Source organism: Calonectris borealis, chromosome 3 (assembly GCF_964195595.1).
Source record: "Calonectris borealis chromosome 3, bCalBor7.hap1.2, whole genome shotgun sequence".
Classification (NCBI taxonomy): Eukaryota; Metazoa; Chordata; class Aves; order Procellariiformes; family Procellariidae; genus Calonectris; species Calonectris borealis.
In genome coordinates this window covers 25,720,124-25,743,442 of record NC_134314.1, presented here as the reverse complement: position 1 = coordinate 25,743,442, position 23,319 = coordinate 25,720,124, and the positions used below count along the sequence as shown (strand labels likewise).

At 37.0% G+C, this 23,319-nt stretch overlaps 1 protein-coding gene across 1 annotated transcript in view; it reads left to right on the top strand.

Annotated features, from left to right (window-relative positions):
• Window positions 1-23,319, top strand: part of CSMD1 (CUB and Sushi multiple domains 1) — a 1,311,413-nt gene that overhangs the window by 220,684 nt on the left and 1,067,410 nt on the right. The window contains exon 2 of the mRNA XM_075145187.1: window positions 5,601-5,817. Within this exon, the coding sequence (XP_075001288.1) occupies window positions 5,601-5,817 (217 nt within the window). The remainder of the gene's footprint in view (window positions 1-5,600; window positions 5,818-23,319) is intronic.

The window sequence follows — 23,319 nt, the reverse complement described above, 5'->3', positions numbered from 1 at the left end:
ATTTCAGTATTGAAAAGGGAACATGAAATATCTTTTTCTCAATTTGTAAGGGCAACGTAATCCAGCTGATGTGTAATATGCGTTTCAGCATTGAGAACTTCATTAAAAAAAGAAAAAACTTCCACATAGCAGCAATTAAGATGTTTTGCTCTGGTACACAGCAAAGCTACCATTATGGCCAGATTTGTTTCAGAACTTCTTGCTGAATAGTAATATTAATCTTTAACCTTCAGGATGATTTAATTTCAGTTGGGCGCTGGATAAAGGCTTAAATATACATAGGAAATTGCATACAAAGCTATTGCCTGACTCTCAGAGTAGTAATCTGAGACCTTAAAAACACTAACTTTTCTGTTTCATCAACACAATGAATGAATATATATTCTGCGGCTAGAAGGAAGGTCTGAATTTACAATGTTTTATAGACTGATGAAGTTGCAGTCACTTTGTGATTGTCTGCATCAGAATTTAAGGTTATATTACATGCATTCTAGCATTTACCAACTGTTCATCTCATGTGAGTGAAGGTCCTAGACTGGTCACAGACAAAAATTGCAGGCTTTGAATGGATCTGTATTTAAAGGAAATCAATCTAGATTTTGCAATTTAAATGCCATTTTTTCTCTATTTTTAGCTTTAGCTGCCAAGCTGCAGAGTATTTAATGATCCAGAGGCAATTGATTCTGTTAGGAAGGGTTGAATCCAGCAGCTGACAGAGGTGAGGCTGCCCCATCTCCATGCCCCGGATGCAGGCAGCGGCAAGGCTGACCAGCTTTTCCCGGCAGGCACACGCACACAGAGCACACGTATACACCGCACACATATGTATACATACGGCCGGCCACACAGATTAACATAGGTGGGCACGCTCAGCACTCACATGAACTCAGGCAGCCCCAGCGGCCTCATCCTATTTCCCCTCTCTGGTTGAGCAGGTTGGAGGTCCACCCACCCACACGCAGAGCTGACCACGACTCCCGTAGTCCCCAGTATCCATCCATGGTCTCGTCCTTGGAGAAACCCTCCTGGCTTCCCCTCCACAGCACCTGCTGGCCAGCTGATCTGGCCAGACCACAGCCAGCACTCGCACACTCCCTCACACGCCTGCGCCGGCTCACGGTGCTGCACTGCAGACTCACGGGCTCTGGCCCTGGTCCCACCTGGGGCTGTCACTCACTGGAGTCTCCCTGGTCACTGACCCCCAGGCACACGCACCCACCAGCCCACGGTCCAGCCCGGCTGCTGGCACCCTGACCCGCACTCGCCCCAGGCTGGCACCACCCACCCGCAGGCCCCTACGACCCCTGTGGGGGCACGGCCAGACAGGCCACTATTTACATGCAACCAGCTCTGTTTGTCCCCTCACACCTCTGTTTTCCCACAGTTGTTCCTCCCCAAATCATCTAAATCCATCCCCTTCCCCCCCTCTGGCTCCTCCCCTAAGCATCCGATAATAAGTCTTGTGCAATACCAAAACGCTCTTCCCCGCCATCCCAGCAACCCCCCCGGTCTGGAAGGGGATCTGGAGCTGCTCCTCTTGGCCCACGGTGTGTCACACCTGGACACTGGGGCTGAGGCTGCCCTGGGACAGCCCTGGGGGGCCCCAGACACGGGCGTCCCTTCCTCTGAGTCCTTACTTTGGGTTCCCACCTGCCCTGGGCCCCCTGTGCTCCTCCGGGCATATGGAGATGGGACTGCAATGGGCTGGCTGGCTCCCGGGATGGGCCTGGGAGGAGCTGGGGCAGGGTGGTGCCTAGGCTTCCCCAGCTGCCATTGTGTCCCTGTGCTCCTTTGTGGGTGCACAGATGAGCTTTTTATCATATAAACTAAGAGATCGTTATTAATTATTTCAGATCAAATAAGTTTTAAACAATTTCTCACTCATTCTCTTGAAATGAACTATTTTTGCCCAGGTCCTGCAAAAACATGACATCATGAGCAAATTTACACTGTTCTCATTTCACATTGGGCTGGGACTGTCCTGAATATGTTTAAATATCTGTAGTATTGAAGCTTTGCGGCATCAGTTCTCCCTGACGTTGACAGGCGATGGCGGACACGGCAAGCAGATGCTGGCTTGGCGCAGGCAGCCGCTTCGTGAGATCTTCATGCTGTCGCTGCCAGACGGGGCGTACTTCATTTTTGCCAGCAAAGACAGTGGCTTGCAGTTGTGAATAAATCTTCAGTGATACCTAAATGAAAAAGAACTCGGTACTTTCTGACTTGGTTAATTCCTTGGAAAGTGCCTTTTAATGGTGTTGTGAGGTTTACTTAATAATTGATTTTTAAAGGACACTTGAAGTAGCCAAATGCTGTTTAAAACAGTCCTCAGAAAATAGTGCTTTGCCTCTCTGGCCATTTGACATTTCTGTTCTTGATTAAAGTCAATTTAGGAAATAACGATTTTATTGGGTAGTAACATTGTCAGAAGATAGCTGCGGGATACACTAATGAGGAAGAAGCGATAAGGGCCCGGTACAGAGCACGGCCAGTCGGCAGCAGGGGCTGGCGTGGGCCTGCAGGCCTCAGCAGAGGCAGGAAGCCCCGGGAGCTTTCAGGGGACATCAACGAAGGTAACATATTAAAATGCAAAAGAAAAGAAAAAGGGGTGGTTGCAACAAGGTGTGCAACCACCTATTTATGTCTTACAGCTATCTACTGCTCCACCATCTCGATTGATGGCAGCAACAATTTAAATCTGTAGTTACCTGTTGTAGTTCAAGAGGAAATCTTTCTTGTTCTACGTATGTATAACACATCTTTGCACTATCAGGAACATTTGGTTTTTACCTTTCTTATTAAAAGTCATATTTGCAAAACTGTTGCTGTCATGAGCTGTGCTGCTCAAAGTCTTTTAAGTTATGGCTAATACTGCAATACCAAAGCTCCTGCAAGTGTGCACACGTACATGAGTGAGTTAGAGGAGTCATAATTGCAAACGTGAGGTGCTCTGGGGACGTGAGAGATGTGTGTTTGAATTTTCTGTGCAGGAGGGAGAATTTAAAATCTGTGAGGGCTCTAACCATCGACTTTTATAATTAAGGCCTCGCAAAAAAGGATAAAAGAGAGATGATGGAGCCAGGGATTCATCCTGCTATATATGCAAAGAAAGTAATTAATGCTGTTTTGTGCAGACTGACAGAGGGAGCTAATCTCAAGGCAAGGTGGGTGAAGGCATGTGTATCAGCAAAATCCCAGTAAGATTTAGGGGCTGCTGGGCCCTCTCTGAAGGCTTTCCTGGAAATAAAGCATTAGTGTCCGAGAGCATTGCAGTCCACCGTTGTAAAACTAAAAATTCTTCTTCTTTTGAACATAGCTGGAGCAAGTAGCCTGCAAGACAGCCTTGCTGGGCTGATAGATATTCAGAATATAAAGGGAAGATTAATGAAGACGGGGAAAAAAAAAGTTTTGTTATTCCCATGCCTGAACTGTTCTTTGTAGAAAATTGCATATGTTTAAAGTTGAAAAATTGGTAGAACAGGTTATGGAACAAACAGACAAAATAAACAGTAATGTCACAAGCACCATGTGTTATCTAGAGTTTAAAAGACAATCAAGGAAAAAATTGCTGCACTGCTAATGTAATCTCCAGCTTCAGTTCACCTGAGATGCCCATATTTAAAAGGGACCAAGGGGACTTAAGGAGTTAAAAGCTGGAACACCTGAAACTTATGTTAGGAAACTATATTAAAGAAGTGAATCGATTGACACATGGTTAAATATGATATACTGAAGAATAATCAAGGCTTTATTTTAAAACTTTATGCTTTTCAAACCTAATTTGCTGCCATCTGTCACCCAGAAGTCTCTTCATTCCTGCTCTCCAAGTATACCCTCCAACTGAATCTCTCTTAAGTGATTTGATGCTGAATTTACTCCTTGGCAGAGGTGTAACATTTGACAGTTCTGAAGGTTTTAGACTTACATATGTTGACAAAATAAGTATTATACAGATAGCAGCTGATCCTTTTTTCCCAATACTGCTCTGTTAACATGCTTCATGTCTTAACTGGGCAGAGACCTAGAAGGATGTCCGTTTTCTGGGCCTACACAGCTCTTAAAGTCTCTTTGAGTATTGCCTAGTTCAGAAGAGAGATCCTCTTTGCAGTTGTCAGTGTGCAGCAATGAGATTGCTAGGAGTTAACGGTGGGCTGTCACTATAATTTTCCTTTTCTGTTTTCAGAACATTATTTCTGTAGTAATTAAATTATTTTAAATGGCTTCTGACATTTGTATGACATATCCCCTGTGGTTGTAGGAAGAGGAATACAATGCAAAGCATCTGCAAGAATGCTGACAAGTTGCAGCGAACAGTTCATAGCTGAAACTTTCATGCTAAGTTCATAGTGTAATAGGTTCCTTCTTCAGGAATGTTTAATAATACCAATGTTCTATTAAAGTAATGTGAATCAATTGGTAGATATACTAGAGAAGATATTTACTTTAAAGGCCTCCTGAATCCCCATAGCCTTTTTATCTTTTCATTAGAGTTTTTGTTATATTTGAAATTTAGTACAAAATGATTACTTATTAGTTCTTTAGTTTTAGCAGCAAATCCCTTTTATTAAATCAGTTTTGTTAAGATTTAGAAACCTCCCACAAGCATTTGACAGAACTGCTCTGAACGATTCAGTCTCAGAGACCTACTGCTGGGAAGTTAAAAATAAAATTGCAGCCTGAAATACTTTTCTGGTTTAGGTATAACAATAAAATGCTGGGATTATACTTGTTCTGAAGTGCTTAAAATGTAATAATCCAAGCATTACAGTGCACAGAATGTCCTTAAACTTTTCTTTGTTCAAATACTTCATTAACGCTTCTCTCCAGCTCTGAGCCAGTACAACTATTGTGTGTGGGATTAACAAAATCACGTAGGAAATTAGCAAGGGTGTGCACTGTAAGTCAGGGTTTCTTGCTGAGGACTTCCCATTAATGAGCTACCATACCCTCACAAGGTTTGTAGGATGTACAAACCAGACACAAATGCCTGCTGAGTAAACCCTTAGTGTTATTTTTTAAGAATCCTAAAAAAAAAACCAATTAATGCGTGCCTGATCACAATACACGTGGCACTAAAAATGTTATACCACAGAAATTTGTGTTTTCAAAGTATGAAAATCTTCATGTTGGTTGCAACAGAATGCGTAATAAATGTGTGTCTACATTTTACTCTCTGTGTTGAAAGTACGTTTCAGAACAGCAGAAACTCTAATACTTTGGTGTTTATATAAAAACTTTATAAATGGCATTCACCAAAAAGCTTTGAACACTCTCTGGCATTAAAACTGTCAGTCTGTTGAATTTGTGGCATCAAGGCTAATGCTTAAATTTCACATTTGGATGAATAAGTCATACATTGTTAATACTACATAACCTCAAATAATGAATCATTACATAAAAAGATGGTAGGTGTCTCAGAAAATCCAGCAACGGGGGTTTTGAATCCAGAGGGAAGAATGGTATAAATGCAATTTTTATGTGGTGTTTATAATCTAGAAAAAATATTATAAAATTAAGTTTACATGTAGTTACTTATGTAAGAATATATACTGGGGAGGGGAAAAACACCAAAATACGTATTTTCCTTTCTTCTATTTCAGGTCAGAACTGTGGAGGCTTAGTACAGGGACCAAATGGTACTATAGAAAGCCCTGGATTTCCTCATGGTTATCCAAATTATGCCAACTGCACGTGGATCATTATCACAGGAGAACGTAACAGGATACAATTGTCATTTCATACTTTTGCCCTCGAGGAGGATTTTGATATTTTGTCAATTTACGATGGACAGCCACAGCAAGGCAATTTAAAAGTGAGGTAAGGTACCTTTTTTCCTTTCTTCATTTCTTTCTGTCTCTCTCTCTTTACCTCTCTCTTTCTCTCTTGAGTATATGTTCTGATGATATGTTACAACCACGTTATGTTTCCTTGGTTCTTCCCCAGCGAAGGGAATAGCAGTGCCCCAAGATCTCACAGCAAAAGACAATCCAAGTTTCAGAGCCTTATGGCCCTAGCTTGTGTACCAGTAGCATCAGTCGTACTTAAAATTTGCACAGTTCAAGGTCAGTTTTGGTAAAGGCCCTGAGCACTCCCTGAGGAGTATTCCACATTGCAGTAGCTTATTTTTATTTATCTCTCCCCGATGGAATCCAGATTTGGCCCAGGGACCCTTTCCTGAAGGCACCTCTCCCCAGTTTTTGAAATAACTCTTAATTAGATCACACTTTATTTTTCTACCATGCCTACAATATTTGAATCAGGGGATGGGTATGCTGCTTGTGCTAACAGTGTCCCAGGATCTCTCACCGAATGTGGCACAGAAGAACTGGTGGGCGAGACAGTAGTTTGTGAGAGGCACAATCTCATTAGTGAGTGTTAGGCAACCTCTGGAAACACTTGCCAGATTAAACCCTTCAGGTGACTATTGCTGGCCTTGCATATGAGTTGAGCTGTAAATTGTTTGACTTTGCCAGAATTGAAATTCTTCTGCATCTCTGAGTAAATACAATTATTAAGCAATTAAGGACCTTCAAAGGTCAGAAACCGGGGTGTTTTACATGTCCAAATACCACTGAGGTTACAAAGAGGCTTTATGGAAGCTTTTTGATCTTGAACCTTTTCACAACTTCAGATTTTGGTGCATTCATTTCATTGGTGTCCTGTTTTGGGTTCCTCGGTCATTGCTGGATATGGACTGCAGAGCTGGAAAGCAGACATTGCTATCGGTGCTGCTCTGTCATCTTCTGTTCAGGCATGAGATTTATGGAGCACTGTAAAACACTGCTGTCAGTTCTGTTTGATTACTCTTTTACATGCTGCTGATTTATATTATACTGCTAAAACAAATGTGGGAACATCACCAATTTGTTCCGCATTTTAGTGGGTATCATCACGTATTTTTGACAAGAGCAATGTTCTGATTGATTGTTGATTCAGTTCAAAAAGTTTTAAAAACTGTGAAAGGTAGTACACAGCTACTGATGCTTGAGTTGCACAGTGTGTGTGCTTCATTTACTGTATTTAATTGACCTTTACTTGTATCACCTTTATACAAGGATTAATATTTCTTTTTCAGTCAAATGCTTTTGTTATCAATAGCTAACATGCCTGCTTGTTTTGCACTAATCTGTTAGTAGAAAATTGTTTCAAGGAAGAGCACCAACTGATGTTCTGTGGGAATGAGCCCAGAAGACAGAAATTCCTGAGTATGATCTTGATCCCACTGAAGTCATTTTAATTGCCATTGATTTCAGTAAAACATTTCATTTCCAACTTCCAACAGTGAAGCAGATGTTTTATTTATCCTTGCTTGTATTTGCCAATTAGCTACCTTCATAAATGGTATTATAAGGAAAAAAGCATTTGTTGGCTTTGCAGCATGCAGAGGTTAAAAAAGCAGAATTTGAATGACAGGTTTCTATTGACATGTCTCATACCCTGTGACATACCCTTTGTTGCACAAAGCAAATTCACAGGTGTACCCCTCTACAATTGCACATTTCAAGACAATTCACTCAGCAGATACTGGAAAATTATAGTCTTGGTTTTTTAGCTGACAGCATGAAAATGCAAGAGAGCATCTTGGAACTTCTGCTTCAGGGTATGCTTTTTTTTTCATAGATAAAAATACTCTACTAGATTTTGGGTAATTATATTTCTTCAGCCATCATGCAAAATCTGGAGGTTTTCCTTAAAAATAACTGTGTAACTATATACGTCTCACAAACTATAATAATTAAGTAATATTCATCCCATATTTTGTATAGTATTTTTCAGCTGCTAAAGCAAAATTGGATAAAAATGAATAGTGCGTTCAACTCGCTTACTGTGCTGCCTAGAGGACCTTTTTGTTTGCTAAATGTGCACCAGGATACTTTCATTACAAGAAAAACCCAAGAAAATAGAAACATGTATAAAATATATTGAAATGATAAGGGAAAGGAATAAATTGTTTTAAGCTGTTTGTGTGGAGGAAGAAAAGAGAAACAGGTAGTTGTAAGATGTGTATGGACTTCTTCAATTGGTGCATTATTAAAACATGTACTGATTTAAGGGATAAATTACACGTGGTAGCGAACATAGGTTATTGTAAGCTATGTTATGAGGAGGTTGAGAAGTAAGATAGTAACAGGAAGAACAAAGCCTTAACAGAGGATAAGGCATTAAAAGTGCTATTTTACATCTTCCTATTTTTCTAGATAAAACACAACTAGCATTCTGTCATTTTGTGTAACTACTGAGATCTGTGGTCCAAAATTGTCCTTAAAAAGATTACTTCAGCTGCTTTATTTTTATCACTGTGAAGTTCATAGAACACAAAACAGGATTTGATATATGTGTACATATAAAAGAGGAAAAGTGAAATTTTAAGTCTAATGCCACCTGTCATGATAATGCTTTGTAGGGTACTGTAGTCTTAATTGTATAAACAAACATAAAGTTGGATAATTAATTTCACCTTATATTATAACCAAAACAGATGTCTCAGTTGTACGTTATTGAAAAAAAACTTATCATAAAGCTTAAGTATTGCATTATCAGTTGATGGGGAAAGATTTCAAAATACAACCAAATTCTAATTAAGCTGGGAAAAGATGTATTTTTTATTTGCTTTTTAAGTTGTAAAGGAGTTGTCATTTGTTATACACAGTTAACCATCAGCATGCAGAATTCATATGGATGAAACTCTTGTGAAGAAGAGATGCAAGTGTGGTGCACTACTGAGTCAAAAAAGTTATTACTCAGTTGTATTCCTTGTGAATTGTTTCCCTAAGTGTTGCATTCAGTAGTTCAGTGTAGTTCAGGCGCTAGCAGGTATTTATTTTGACTTTTTTCGTTGTTTTATGTATCAGATATAATAGTAAATGGTAATATTTTGAAATAGAAATGAGAACTCTATCAATGGGACATAGGGAGTAGGGACACAGGCCAACTTTGAGGAGGCTCAGCGTGTAGGCAGATGTGAACTGACAGTATTGACCTATTGGTTTGTGTACTGCCAATAGATTGACATTACCTTCCATGAGCAAGTGAATTCAAAACAGACATTTCAACAGTTTATGGATTTTAAAAGTAATTTCAGGGCTGGTATCTTAGTGTAGGTCTTGTTACAGTGTATTTTTCCTGTATGCAGAATTCCTGAATAGGGAATGGAGAGGTATAGGGAAACCGTAACAGGATTGGGTAAATAGAAGTGCCTGTATCAAAACCTCTGTTGCTGAAGAGGTGAGGTAGGGTGTAAGTGGGGTGTTAAGACCTTGAACTGTGAATGTTACAAACATGGTGAGCTGAGACTCTGTACGTGCGATTGCCTTCATCTCAGTTTATGGCCTGAGATTCCACATTTTTTTCTATGTCAAATACAGGTGAATGCTGTAATCTCTGTGTAATGGTGTCTGTCAGTAAAAGTTGCTTTTTTAGTATCACACACTAAGTTTACTTAGGAGTTAGTTACGGAAGATCTGTGCAATATACTCTGGAATAATCTTTTTCAAATAATCAATTCAATCTTTCAGACAGTCCTGAAAAACCTTAAAAATGGATTCCAAGCAATTTTTTTTTCCTTACACAGAAAAGCTGCTAATTAAATTATATACACTGATGGGAAGACGCAAATGTACAGACATGAATATTTTTTGTTGTGTATACGCAGCTGTCAGTTATTTTGGTCATACATGATATATATTATTTGGAAAGTGATTTTAAAATGCCTGCTTGCCTTCATGGTTTCTCAGGCCTCCTAAGCATTATTTAGTTTACTGCAGCCTAGGTGATAATATAATAGATGCTGCTTGTTATTACTCTTATTAGTTGAAATAAACATTTTTGTTTAAATGGAGCAGTAATGTAAATGGTGGAAGTTGCTAACGGAGCATGTAATAAAATAAAGCTTACCAAAAATTTTCTGACAAGCGTATATACAACGAATGTTAAATAGAATCATAGAATCATAGAATCATTAAGGTTGGAAAAGACCTCTAAGATCATCAAGTCCAACCGTCAACACAACACCACCATGCCCAATACACCATGTCCCTAAGCGCCTCATCTACATGTCTTTTAAATACTTCCAGGGATGGTGACTCAACCACTTCCCTGGGCAGCCTGTTCCAATGCCTGACCACTCTTTCAGTAAAGAAATTTCTCCTAATGTCCAATCTAAACCTCCCTTGGCGCAACTTGAGGCCATTTCCTCTTGTCCTATAGCTTGTTACTTGGCAGAAGAGACCAACACCCACCTCGCTACACCCTCCTTTCAGGTAGTTGTAGAGCGTGATGAGGTCTCCCCTCAGCCTCCTCTTCTCCAGGCTAAACAACCCCAGTTCCCTCAGCCGCTCCTCATAAGACTTGTACTCCAGGCCCTTCACCAGCTTCGTTGCCCTCACTGGACACGCTCCAGCACCTCCATGTCCTTCTTGTAGTGAGGGGCCCAAAACTGAACACAGTTCTTTATTTCTTTTTTTTTTCCTTCCTTATGAAAATGTCGTCTTTCTATTTTTTTTACCTTTTTATTGCACATCATTTTCTACAAGTTGATTTCAACATATAGGATTTTTGTGTGTCTGTGGGCTGGTGATTTTGTGACGAAAGCAGCATGGGAATGAGTATAGTCGCCATCTTTTTTCCAGCTGAAGCTTACCTAGAACACAGCACAAAGTAACAGAAACTGAGCTAGTGTTCAAATTTGTAAAACAAGATTATTGACTAATTTCAGCATGATATTCTGGTATTTTGTACATCTGTAAGAAAAGGAAAACTATTATTGTATGATTATGCAAATTGATTACTGAGTTCCTGCCAGTAGAGATGCTTATCAATGACTATCATTCCCCTTTTTATGTTAAATCAGATTTTTCTTGGCTTTTTCACCTATTAAAGTATTAGGAAGAAGGAATCATTTATAGTAGAGGGCTAAAATGTGATTCATTGTATATCACATAGCTATTTTAGGAAAGAAAGGAAACTATGACCTGATCAGCTAAATGCAGGTAGTTTCTGCCAACAGCAAAAAGAGCATGCAATGGAAGGAAAGATAATTTATGTGTGCAGTACTGGCAGGTTCAAGCTCATATATGGCAATTTTTTTTTTCACAGGTGGATAAAAGGCAAAAATCCTATTCCCAAAATTTTTAGCTTCTCAATTCAAAATCTTAAGCTTTCTAATTTTGTGGGCAAGCCTACATACTGAAAAAATTTAATGAAAAATTTATTAAAGATAAAGTCAAATAAGGACTCTGCTTACTAACAACAAGCTACTTCACCAAGAATTATAGGCCATATTAATTACATGTTTTAGGCTGATACTAAATGATGGTCAACTATACAAGAATATAATACTTCTTTTTTTCCAAGAGCCATGGAATATTTTTTGAACTCCCTCCTAAGAAAATCCATTTCACATTTAAGGAGCTATTATTTCTCAGAAAAAAAAGATTAGATTAATTTAACAAGTCAAAGCAGTGCATGAATTTATACTGCAAAATTCTGCATCAGTTGCTTAAAGCTTTTATAATGTAGTTGCTTAAGTCAGCACATTTTTCTTTAAAAAATGAATATGACACTCACCATAATGGAAATGTAGCTGTGCTCAATTTCTTTGTCCTCTGTGGATGTAGATCTCTTTTTTTCATCTGAAACTGGCCATAGTACATCTTCAGAGAATTTACATGTGTTGCTTCTTCGTCTCTTCCATACTTTTCAAACTGGACCTGTATAAGTGACAGCAGTGATTTGGTGCATTTGTTTGTAGTGTTTCACCATCAAAAGTATTACTAGTAAGGGACTCAGAAGGGGAGAGTTGGGATGTGGCTCCATAAAATGTTAATTTCTATAGGTTCAGAAACTTTAGCATGTGTTAGGTAATCCTACTGTTTCATAGCTATACACCCAAATTTGATTTAAGGGGCTAATAAAAAAATTGGTGTATAAACACCTTTCTAATAAAGTAGAGATGCATTACTAAGTATTTAAAGATACTTCGTAGTAACCTGCTGAGAAAGATAAGTTATTCTTTATGAATAGCTTCTAAGTGTTTCACATGACAATGTTTTAGTGTAGATTTTTGATTTCAGGTAAGAGGTGCACATTTGCCTCCCTTGTAATTTGTTATTGCATATCGATCTATTACAAATAATTAGTTATTCAGCTTGAAAGAATCATATTTATGATCATACTAAGCCAAACACCCATACATTCCTTGATTAGTTATTTTACAAAACAGAACACCTTGGGTATCCATTATCCAGTATTTAAGCTACAAAATTACAGAAAATTGCAAGTTGTGTGTGGGGGTATGGATGTATACGTACCTGGGTTTGAAGAGCTTAGTTTACATCTTTGCTTTACCTGAAATCTCAGAATAAGGTTTAAATGTTACTTCAGTATTGGCCAAGTATAAGAAAATTGTCTTCCCTGGTATGATGTCTGCTTGGTGTGCGCAGGGAACTCACATGATCTACAATATTTTATGGAAAGCCTCTTCGATTCTGTCAGACTGATGAGTTTGTAATCTGCAGAAGTACAAATACTTTTAAGATTTTTTTGAACACTGCTCAGTAGGCAATTTGGCGTTTCATGCTTTTTTGAGAGAGTTTTGTTTATCATTTTCCCTTAATTTCTGTTGGTTTCTGAAGCTCCCAAAACCCCCATGATTTGGCATAGTAATGATAGCTACACATTTTGACGGTTAATTAATTATGATAAATTCCCGTAAGATCTCGCATTCATTTTATTCTCAAAATTCCTGAGGAATAGGATACTAGAATCCATTAAGAATGCAGATAAACACAGTTTGGGGAATTACAGCTCTTAAAACTTAGATGCACCTTAAAAAGTCTTTTAGTGTAGCTTGGTGATACAATTGACCAAAAGTTTCAGACAACTTTGTGACTAAACAGGTGATAACATTAACTTGATTGTTGGTTGTGTAAAGAATTTTTACTCTTAAATACATTCGTTTTTGAGAGTGAGGGCAATTGCTTACTTTTATTACCTGTCACCTAAATATATATTACACATGCAGTGTACATAAAACAGTTTTATATCAGTCTTTCTGCATCTCCCATCTTGTTCAAAAAGAGACTCCTTTTTATTTTAGATGATACATGTTGAATTGACGTAATTACATAGAGAAGCCCTGCTGATCAGCATCCCTAAATGCTGTTTATACAATGACTATTACAACAGATGTTGGTCAGAGATCAGTCAGTTCCCTTTGCTTATATTCTGACTGCAAGCTAATAATTAAATTACAGCCCTTAGAAAATTTGCAGCTGGACTCCTCAATGAGAAGTCCAGTTGTCAAAATCTGTCCCCTTTTGAGTTTTGTTACTGTACGTCCTTATTGTAGGATTTTTTAGAGTGTCTATATAACTGTGATAGATAACTTTTTAATTAGTACATAACCTGTATGCGATGAAGGAATTTTGACTGCTTATTTGTTTTAGAGAGGAAAAACATATTTTATCTGTTAACTGGCAAATTAAAGGAAAAAAAAAGCTTTATAAAACGCAATAACTGTTTCATCATATTTCTGATGCATGTAATTAGGTTAAACTGTGAATCATGTTCTCTTACTGTCATCTGATAATTACCTGCCTATCTGAACTGAGTCTTCTGATTATTGACTGTATGATCATAGTCTGGTTTTGGGTCACCCTGTGCTGGACCAGGGTGTAGTGATCATGGGACAGATACAGCATCATAAATGTTCAGGCATTGGAGAGGAACTCTGCGGTCTCTCTGCTCTGAATTACTGCATTGGAAATTCAGCAACAATTCCGCTTGTAAAACAAATTTTGTAGACAAGCGTTCTCATAATCTTGCAGCTCCTGATATTACTTAGGGACCTTCCTCAGTTTTCATCCTGTTCGTATTCACAAGAGCATCTGCTGACATTATTAGGGGCCTTGGGTTTTGACAGTGATGCTCTTCCCACTTAATGGAGACTAAAATATACTTCTGCTGAAGTTCTGGGTTATTCCTGCGCTTATACTTTCATTTGAGTAAAAACTGTGTATGCTTATCTCCATTCAACTCGACGAATTTATTAAGAAAACTAATTCGTCAGTGGCTAACTGCCTAGAAGCACATACCTTGAAAGTGACACGGATCATAAGGGAAGTGAAAGCAAATTTTGAAAATAGGCTCAATACCAACTGGGCAGGGAACAGCAACCTAGAAGACTTCTTACTGTTGACTGTCTACCCTTTTCATTGATTTATCTATGTTCTCTTCCATCTGTATATATGTTGCTGTCTTTCAGCAAAAAGAAGAAAATTCTTTGCTTATCTCCCACCCCCCCAATACACACCTATGCACTGTGGTTTTCTTTGCAGAATCTAGTGTGACCAGTGTCATGAAAGAAAAGCAAAATGGCAAAGAAAAGAAAATAGCGGATGCCAATATTAGACTGCATGTTTGTCTTAGTTGCTAAGAGAGGCTAGTTCTCTATGCTTCTGAAGTTAAATATGCATAATAAGGCCATAAATAACAAAATTATGGTGAATAATTTTAATACAAATTAATAGACACTATTTAAAAATCCTTTTAATATTTTTAATTTCTTGAGATAATTCTTTAATTCATGAATTAGAAAGAGAAAAAAGTATGTTATAGGACTGGTTGGTGAGTACATTCAAGTTAAGTCTAATAAAAACACACAAAACCTGTTCTTAAAACTTGTAATTTTTAACAGTTACATTTGAATGCTGAAGTTAAATGTCCCATAGGTATATTTTTTTTTAAAAAAAGCAACTACAGCAGATTTTGTTTAGAGCATTGAATTACAGAACAGAAAAGCACCGTTTAAATTGATAATTTAAATAATAATAAATAATAATTTAGCATACCTATAATCTTTTTAACACATTACTTCTGGTATCATAATAATCTCATTGATCCAGAATAATTCTTACTGATAAAGGTTCTTTGAAATGTACATATAAGTATTAAAGTTTCCATAACTCAAAACATAGCCTCCTAAATACTGCCCACAAAAATGTCCTTAAAGTATGTGTGCGTATCTATGCTTACCTTTCGATACAACTTTCAGCGGATCATATCTCTCTCAAAATAGTACAGTGAGAGCTGAATTTCTTTTATTTTTCCCATGGATTTTTAAAGCAACATTCAGCACTTTCCGTGGCTTCCATTGTGTTATTTTATTGAAAGTGAATTTTATCTCTCGCTTTCCATAATGACAGAATGACATTAGGATTTTTTTAATCATCCTTTCCTTGCCCCTGGAACTGAGCTATGTTATTTACTGTTTGGGCAAGGAAAGCCTTTCATACTCATAGGGCTCACAGACAGAATAGCAAGAACGTTGTGGGGTGCATGAGGTGAGGAGGTGAGAACTGAGGAATAATGGGGGGAGGGAAGAGAAAGTGGGGGATACCAGAAGTAATGTGTTAAAAAGATTATAAGTATGCTAAACCATGCATTTAGGCACATATATGTAATATAACTCCTGCACTGAAAGACTGTAATTTAGTGTAGAAATTGTCTCTCCATCATGCCTACTGTATATGTCAAGTAGCTCAGGACTGGTTTTGTCCTATGTCATTGCAGAATATATGGCTGAGCTATTAATTTTGATACAAACCGTATGAGCATGGGAAATCTGATTAAAAAGTCCCCATTTGTAATAGAGCAGACGTATTATCAATGACAGGTAGGAATTTTTTTATGTAAAATTGTTCACGGCAACTTATTTAACTTTGATGCATCTTTCAACTGAAATAGCCAGCAAGAGGTAGGTTAGGGAATTCACTTGAGGGTTATGGAAATTGAGATTTAATCTCCTGAGTTGCCTGGTTGAAATGAAGGACTTGATGGTAATGTCTGTCTGAGTCTTACTGTCTCGTTTTGGAGCTGTTCTACTTTGTCTGAGTAATTAATCATTTATGGCATCAGAAAGAAGCAGTGATTTGGTGCTATATTCCACTGGCTAAGGATTCTCTGGGAATGTGAGTGAGACTGATTGCTCCTATGCCTTTTTCAGGTAAAGTGGAGGCTTGAACCTTGGGTGCCCTGGCCACCAAGCTGTAGACTGCATTATAGTTGGATTTGTCTTTGTTTTTTAAGAAAGACTGTGCAAGACCTGATGTGTAATGGTAAAATGGATTTAAATATAGCTTTTTTTTTTCCTGTGAGGTGGAGAAACTCTTTTGGTTTGTGTAATTACCTGCAAAAACTCCTAACTTTAAAAATCCTTTATGCCCAATATGTATTGCATTTTTCTAAGTGAAAAAGTGCAAACCGTCTCTCAGTTACAACCTTCCTGTTGCTTCTGAAGGGTCAAGTCTAATGCTGCCAAAGGCATTGTGAACACTTCTCCTTACTAGTCACCAAATGAGCTTAAGAAGTTGGGAAGCATGTATCCCAAGAATCTCACCAAACATTTGGAGTAGTTCACCCTTCATGAGTTTACCTTTATGTTCTGTGTATTGATCTGCTTTTCCCACAGAAAAAGACAATTAATTTAATCTATCCTTACTGAGCATCTTACCTAATCACTCTCAGCTTCCCTTATAGCCAGTACAGAGAAACAGGCAATTTTAGGGTAATTTATCTAATTTATGTTACACATCAATTTTAGATTGAGATGAATTATACCATAGAAATGCTTATTCTCTTCATAGGCCGTAAAGATTTGATTCTGAGTAAATTCTAGAAAATATTCTTCCTGTTAGCATGGAGCTGACATGGGCATAGCCCATGCTTTCCTTGCGGCTCCTTATTTTAAAAAGGAAGTGCAGTATATAAAAGATGATACCTTGGAGAACTTCCTGTCTCAGTCTTTAATCTAAGGAACTCCGTTGTATTGCAGCTCTAAACTAGATTATATGTACCAAGAAAATCTGGGAAACACATCTAAGCATATTAGAAGCTTCTTTTTCTTCTTTCTCCTTCCTCACACTCCATTCTCCTTAATCATCATGAAGGGCTGTTTTTGATTGGTATGCTGGTCACTATGTAGGAACAGGTGGGAAGGAATTTTTTTCATATATTCTTAAACAAGTTGTTATGTCCAGTTTATCTAACTTCAGATATTTGTAATATTTTAAAAACCATATATTTCTCTTCATACTAAAAAATACACAATCATAAATATATTATTTACCATGCAGAAATTAGCTTATTTGTGGTAGGCTATAGCCCCTGAGCGGAAGGGGCACCCTGAGGCATTTCTGAGGGAACCTCCACAAAAACATCTAGTGAGACATTTGTATAGCGTTAAAAGAAAAGTGGCATATACTGGATTTATTATAGGCTTCCAAGAAAATGTTACCATCAGATCCAACCAAAGAAGGTGAGTTTTGCAGTTAATAGTCAAATACAAAGCTGTATAGGGTGTTCTTATTCTCTATTTCTCTTCCTGGAGGTATTTTCCACCTTTACCAAGAGAGATCTGAGCAAATGCAATCTCTAGGCAGTAGAAATTTTTTTTTTTTTTTACATAAAGAGCTGGCTTCATTAGTGCTTGTTTTACCTTTGTGATACATTCCTTTTTTAAACATTTCTTCCAGAAACAGAAGGCAGGTGGCAACATAACCTATGCAGCTGTTTTCTTCTTCTTCTTCTTCATCTCACGCTTACTGTGTTACATTCATTATTACTTCAGTTAGGTGAATCACCTTCCTAACTTCTATCAAACTTTATTTTATTTTATTTTATTTTATTAAAAAAAAAAGTGTAAAAGTCAGTTATGCCCTTTCCAGGAATGTTTGTACCTCTTTTCATACCAGATCCACTGGTGTGGTCAAAAGTAGATGAGCTTCTTAGGGCAAGAATCTTGTCTTGTGACATCTTTGTTAAATGTTACATCCACCTCCAGTATGTTGTAATGTGTTTGATGAAGAAGAAACGGAGGATGGTTAATTTAATGTGAGACCGCTCTTCTTATGTTTGTTGGGTTCCTGTATGATAAAAGAGCATTCTTAATAGATGGATATTCAAGTTTTATGTTTGGTGGCCTATTAAGACACACCTTATTAAGGAGCAAAATCTGAGGGAGATACTGAGCATTTCAGATCTATACTATCCTTCACTATACTTAAAAATCGTAACAGTTTGGTGTCATAATTTTGAGAGCTTCCCTCAGAACTTTTCTCAGAAAGGAAAGTGAGACAAGATCCTTGCTTCATCTGTGGTGATGAAGTAATGAGGTAGGGATTCCCAAGAGAACCATACAGGGATTTCCCTGGACCATGTGTTTGCAGATTTAAGGTAAAGACGAGAGACATCCACTTGTCTCATAGTTTATAAATTAGCCATCATAAAATTGATTAAAATTTCCAATTAAAAATTAGGTTTTTTCTTTACATTTAAGCTGCCATATGTCAAAAAATTAAATCAGAAATTCTTTTGTGACAAGGAATGCAATCATTTGTAAACTTTTTTTGAACATCTGCCTTAGTTTTTTCACTAAATGGAAGATGGTTATGCATTATCTAACAACAGAAATTAGAAAAAATATTTACCTTATGGTGGAGAGGCAATCATTGGAAATCATTGATTAGTAGCATAACTTCATGTAGCAAGGGATGAAGAATTATAGGGGTGTTAGGGAAAACAATCATAGTTAAAGTTTATAAAACAGAAAATAATTTTAAAAGGTAAATATTCCTTCTTTTTATCATGACAGAAGTGCTGACTAGAGAAAACAGTGATATTAAATGGAAATACATTTTAGATAAAATCCAAGGCATTATTACTTTGAGGAATTCACTCCCCAGGGTTTTGGTTGGAGTAGAGTACAATTCATGTGTGATGCTACATATGTGAGACAGACATGTGCAGCCAAGTTAGAAAATATCAAGGGATATGGTAAAACGACTATCATTTCATACAAGTTAGCCAAACCACAGTGATGGGAGATAAACATTTTAGTCCATATTTGTCACATTTGGTTTTATATGTCATGTCTTTCATGGGCTGATATCAGCCAACAAATAACATAGTAAATTAATTAGATTGCTATCTTCTGTTTGAAAATGTATTTCTATGAAACTATGAAACCAAATAGTGGTGCTATTGTGCATATATCAAACATTGCACCAATCACTTTTATGCTGCACATCATTTTATTTACTAATTATAATAGGAAAGAGTTAATTAAAAAATGTATACGTTTTTCTTAGTTTTGCTTTTTCTTGAAAGAGGTAAAGTACTGAAAAAGAGTTTTAAAAAAATTGCAAAGTAACCTTGAAATTTCAAACATAGTCACTGAATAAGGTTAGCATCTCTCTGTACCGTAAAAGAAGAATATATTGTTTGGAGGTTAAAAATTACAGTGTGGAGTCCTTCAATAAATGTTCCACAGTACACAGAACAAGAGGCTCTGCCTGACATCCGAGAAGAAAACGTCTCCTCTCCCAGCTGTAGCTTCATCTTTTTTTCCTGTAGAAATCATGGAAAATGGATGAAACTGAGAAAAGGCTCCCTTTCCTTATAAAGATAAAACACCAAGCCATCAAAATTTCTGTTGTGTGCTACAAGCGTGAAAGAGCAAATTGAGCATAACAAGTAAACACAAGGATCACAAATAAGATTTTTTGTTTGTTTCTTTATTTCTTTCTTTTTAATGTTTTAGGGCCTTTAGCCAAATATTCTAATGTCATACTGTGTGAAAAAGATGTTAGTATCTCTGCTTGCTGTGAGATGTTCCAAGTTTGGAAGAGGTTGCCACTAAGAAAAAAAAATTATGAGAGAATACATTAGCATGAATAACTCAACATTCTCTAGTGAGGAAAGAAAAGCAAGTTATTTACATATAAAATAAAAAAATTACACTTCAGCAGTGAATGAGTATCTAATATCAGATTGAAAAGGGGCCAATTTTAGGCTCATGCATGGGAGGTTTGCATGTGAATTCCTTACTTATAATGAAGGCAGCTGATCGCAACATTCAGTGTGCAATGACCTAGCAGTGCATACATTGACATTTGTGAACAGAAACAAAATCATGCAATTGTCTAGTAAATTGAATTTTAAACTTGATATCAGTTAACCTTCTTACTAATAAAGACTAAGGTAGTGGATATTCAGTGCCATTTTAGAAGAGGTGTAAATAAGACCTTGTTACAAGAGTAGAAACTGTGGCTTCAAGGAAATGTTCCCAGCTCCAGTTTTGGATTGCACTAGTGGCTGCACAGCAGTGACCCAAGTGGGAAAGGCTCAAAGAGCAGTGTGACTGACAGTGCCACTGTCTGCCCATTGTCCAGAGGCTCCACAGTTGGTCTGTGTCTGGCTTTTTTTTAAAAATCCAAGGTTTCCTGAAGCTTTATCTCCATCTACCTGAAGAAGCAACTTTTGGCTCAACTTGGGGCTTAGATGACCCCTTTTATGTTTTACCTATCTTTTTTTCCTTGTTTCATTTCAGGTTTCCCACCCATGATTTTCCCACATCTGCCAAAATAAAATTTGCCTCCTGCATTTATACTGATTTTTCATTTCTTTGTTAAGAGAGCGTATTTTAAACATGAGTATTGTGAGTCAGCAATTGAGAAGATGTGGACCTGGAGAAAAACTGAAAGATAATGCATTTGAGTGGACACAAACTAGGTCTGTGAAACTCTGAAAATTATAGACAACTATGCTCTTTTTTAAATTCCAAGAAGCCTAGAATTCAACAACCAAAAAGCAAAAAAACTCTGTAGACACACAGGATTTGTCTTGCAAAGAGTTAGAGGAGAAAAAAGTATTTTATTCACAAACTAGGCTTTCAGAATCTGTCTTTCGTCAAATGTTCACTCCAATTATGACACTTGGGAGGAAATGGAAAAGCACAAAACACATATGAAAGGGACAGTTAATTAACTAACATGAATTCAAATATATGTTGATGTGGATCTTAGGGAAGGTCTAGTTTAAAGTATACAAAGCATTTAAAGAACACATTTTCTACATTAAACAAAATCGTAATAGAAGGATTCCATGAGAAAAATAGAAAGCCACGGACAGGAATTCTGAATCCCCCTTAAAATGCTGCTTCTTAAATCCTCATTTTCAAATGCTGCGCTTCTCCCACTCCTAAGGTGAGAAAGAGCAGAGGAGCAGAAGAACGGTATGTTATAGTTGTCATAGGACTACATTATACCACAGACCACCAAAAATATACAATGCCAAAGAAACCAGAAAGAGGAGATGCAGTTCCTATGGATTTAGGTAAATAAATAATTTGTGCAATTATTGAATTATATATTTTAAATTTTAAAGTAAAGCACTAATTTCTAATATTATAATAAGGAGCACAGTGATTTGTTTTATAAAAGCTAGTTTTCAAAGCTATTCAGCATATTTGGCAGCTTTTTACTGACTGTTCAAGCTTGCTTTCACAGTATAGTCTTGTCCTCATTTATTTTTTGTTGCTGCAACCATTAATCATAGGTTCTCCCATTCTTTTCATAAAGGCTTTGCCAAAAGGAAAGCTTGTCAACTTTAGCATTTCACGATACAGAGCACAGAAAGGAAAAGTTATTTTAATACTATACATTCTTTAGTTATTAGTACTGTTCCACTATTTTCTCTTTCTCTGTATTTCAAATCCTCTGTCTTGTCACTGATGGAGAGAGAGGATTTTTTCTGCACATTTCTGCCTATAAAGCTTTCATTTCCTATGCTCAGAGATGTTGCTCATGTGTAGGGAGACTCTGCCTAAAAGAAGAATGAATATGCTTAACTAAAGCTTTAGCTAAAACTATCTTGTTTCATGCCAATGATATTTTAAGAATCGATTTATGACTTTAAAATTGCTTATTTTGCTTATTTTACAGATTTAATGTAACTAGAGGCATTTGACATCACATTGTGGAAGTAAATTATGATGTATACCAGTACAATATTGATATGAGCAGACAGAGTTTGAGTTATTGAATATAAAATTTGAGGTTTAATTATTATAAGAAATTTACATAATGACCTTATGCTTGATTTTTCAAGTGGACAGCTGTAAAGATGAATACAGTAAAACATCTTGGCCTTTTTAATAGTCCTTACTGGCTGCATTTACATGCTGTATTGATTAGTATGAAGATTTAATGAAGTTTATTCATTGCAGAATTGAATTAAAAAGATTTCACTTATTATTGTATTACCTCTTTCAAATTTTATATTTGAAATCGCTTAATTGGTCAAGCATTTCAGTAGTTCATAAAACTCTATTTAATTTGAGAAAAAAACATACGGAGATAACAACTCCATTACACAAGGCAGGGTATGCTACCTTACTTATTGAATGTACCTAAAAAGCCACATGTATCAGAAATCAAATCTAAGTTGCCTGAAATATACTTGGTTGGGGTCATTTTATCTCAATTTAACTCATTGTTTTCTTCAAAGAATGGAAATTTCACATTCATTCTAACATAATTCAGTGTGATTGAGTTGAAGTAAAAACCTCAGCCAGCCAGCCAGCTCTTAGAAGCAGGAGACTTCTTAAAAGATTTTTCTACTTTTTAAAATATCACTTAATCTCTGTTTTATTGTTTGTGAAAAACAGTGTTTTCATTAATAGGTGTTCTCTTGCTAAATGCTTTAATGTTTATAAGATTGTCAGGGGTCTTTGAGTGGAAGCTGTAGAAGTATAAAATATTATTAGTTCAGGCAAGTAAATTAATTTTACTGTTCCTGTATCAGGATTTCCATATCTATAAGATGAAGTTGTTTTCCTTTGGTGAAAGTGGTCTGAGATCCTTTTTCGAGAGTGTTGCCATTCCTTTGTTGTTCTCAGAAAACTCTTTTCAAAATGCTAGGTCTGCAAATCTGTATTTTCTGAGCATCTTTTAACTTTATTTATGCTTAAAGGTTTTTTTAGAGCCTTGGGACCATAATCCAAGGGAAGCAAGCTGCCAGCACATGTGCTAAATCAAGTCTTTCATTTGTAATTGTAAAGACAGATGCAATGAAGGCAGCTGTACTAACACTAAAGTGACGTTTATGGGCAATAAAAGACACACTTTTGACGTAACACCTTTTGGATCTTTGAACGGAGGAAATAAATTGGATATAGACCAGTAAGTATGTTACCTCATAGCAAACGAACACATACAGCAGAGGTGTCGGGGCAGGCTACAATGTGTACTTGTGTATAGGATGATGAAGAGGCAAGTGTGTCTCTGAAAAATATCTTCCCATTGCCTCAGTGAGTCAGGAAAATGTTGCTCTGTCCTGCCACCTCCTAGCGTTAGCAGTGCCCCGATACTACCAGAAGACTTCATAGCAGAACCAAAGCTTTTCTCAGATTTTCCAAGGCCATTAAGAAAATAGGTGAATATTTGTATCTCATGTTTCTCTTTTGCTCCACCACAACTACTT